At 54.6% G+C, this 2,098-nt stretch overlaps 1 protein-coding gene across 1 annotated transcript in view; it reads left to right on the plus strand.

Annotated features, from left to right (window-relative positions):
- Window positions 1-318: 318 nt before the first annotated feature.
- The window catches only part of LOC119467663 (zinc finger protein 880-like), a 116,330-nt gene continuing 114,550 nt past the window's right edge, over window positions 319-2,098 (plus strand). Inside the window, 1 exon segment of the mRNA XM_037729733.1 lies at window positions 319-437. Coding sequence (XP_037585661.1) covers window positions 420-437 — 18 coding nt within the window. The 5' untranslated portion in view covers window positions 319-419.

Genomic DNA, 2,098 nt, shown 5'->3' on the forward strand with positions numbered 1-2,098 from the left:
AGGGGGTTTCACCATGTTGACCAGGATGGTCTCGATCTCTTGACCTTGTGATCCACCCGCCTCGGCCTCCCAAAGTGCTGGGATTACAGGCTTGAGCCACCGCGCCCGGCCCTAAATTTCTAAATTTTAATTGAATTCCTTAATTTTAATTGTGGCAGCTTTCCTGAATCCAAACATCCAATGTTGACCCTCCTAGTGAGATCCCAGGTCACTAACCGTGGAGCGGCTCTAGCCTCACTGGCAAGTGTTGCTTGTAAAACCTGGAAAACCGAGACACGCCCAGAGATAGGAGGAGGGACGCACAAGCCCCGCCCATCCACTTCCAGGCCCCGCCCACCACCACTCTGGCCCCGCCCAGGCCTGGCCTCTCTGCTGCGCGCGCAGTTTCCTGCAGACCCGGAAGTGGATCGCGTGGAGAGATGGCGCAACTGCGGCGCGTGAGTTTCCCTTTGTTTAGATTGTTTGCTTTGTGGTGTCCTCACGCTTCTGTACCCGGGATGTGAGGGGCGGCACAGATCTTGAAATCCTCGTACCGCTCCCTCTATCCTGAGCAAATTCACACCTCCCGTCGGAATACCGGGGGTCGCTTCCTTGTGTGTTAAAATCGCGCTGGGGCTGATTCTGTCTCGGGTGGTTTTGCCATAGGGCCGTGTGGGCAGCTGCTTTCGCGCCGTTTTTCTATTTAAAACCCGTCAGTGACCGCTCCGCCAGCCCCGCGCCACGTAAAGTCTCCACCTGCGAGGCGGATCCACGCCCTCCGGGTCCTAAACCTCGCCAGTGTGGGCTCCTGGGGTGCAGCGCCGCAGCCGTAATTCAGGAAGGGCCGCGTCCTTGCCTGGCCTGGAGATTCTGCAGACTCCATCCCTGATCTGCCTCCCCCCCAGTCCTCCTTGGGCCGGGCCCTTCTGTCCCCAGGCCTCTTTGCAGTCACGGCCTCTCCTGATCCTGTGGCCGGGACCTGCCTTAGGGCACCCTGTGTTCTTCTGTCCCAAATGCCTCCCATTGGAATTGAGGAGGTGGGCATTTTATTCCAGTCCTCTTGCTGTGACTGTGTAGTGAAGGAGAGATTGAGAGTGAGTTAGAGAAAATTGAAAAATTTAGAGAAGAAATGAGGGAGATCCGTACCAAGACGGCAACGTAGAGGGTGGGTGAGATATTTGCAAAGTGAAATAAGCACCCCAGGAAGTAGCAGGGAGAGAAAAGCAACTGGAGAAATGTAGTGTGAAGTTCTATTTCCAGAAAGTTGAAGGACAGCAAGATAGGGAGAGGGGCAGCAAAGGTGGAGGCTCCTCAGACAGAGCTGGGAAGAGGAGGAGGGATTTGGAGCCAGGGCAGGCAGAGCAGAGTAGTGGTGGGACAGCAAGAGGGGGCAGCCGGTGACAAGGAGAGCAGCGGGAGAACCACCTCAGGGATCTGGGGTTGCCAGACAGTGGGGACAAGGGGGCATAAAAGAGAAGAGGGAATTTAACAGGATGAGCAGAGGTGGTAGAAGATGCAGAAATGTATGGAGATTGGAGACAATCAAAAGATTGGAGAGAAAGAGCAACAAGGGGAAGAGATCTCCAGTCGGCCCACCTACTTGTCCCAGGGCCTGTGATCTCTACTCAGTAGTAACTGGGAATGATCTGTCCCTCCGCCTGGCCGTTGCTGACCCTGTGATTGTACACCATGTGCCAGCCCTACTCACAGTCTCAGGACAGTGTGGCATCCTCCTCTGTGGCATCACCAATATTTACCTCAAGGGATTACTTTGATCAGTGTACTCAGAAGGAGGAATTGTCCATTAAAAGACACACAGACACATTGACCCAGCGTGGTGGCTTAGGCCTATGAGCCCAGCGCTTTGGGAGCCCAAGGCGGGCAGATCACTTATGGTCAGGAGTAGTAAGTCATGACAAGGAGAGCCTGGTGTGGTGACACAGAGGCCTGGCCAACACAGCGAAACCCCTGTCTCTACTAAAAATTCAATAATTAGCCTGGTGTGGTGACACATACCTGTAATCCTAGCTACTCGGGAGGCTGAAACGGGAGAATCACTTGAACCAAGAAGGTGGAGGTTGCAGTGAGCCGAGATCACACCACTACACTTCAGCCTGGG

This window comes from Cebus imitator, unplaced genomic scaffold (genome assembly GCF_001604975.1).
Source record: "Cebus imitator isolate Cc_AM_T3 unplaced genomic scaffold, Cebus_imitator-1.0 Scaffold316, whole genome shotgun sequence".
In the NCBI taxonomy this organism is placed as follows: domain Eukaryota; kingdom Metazoa; phylum Chordata; class Mammalia; order Primates; family Cebidae; genus Cebus; species Cebus imitator.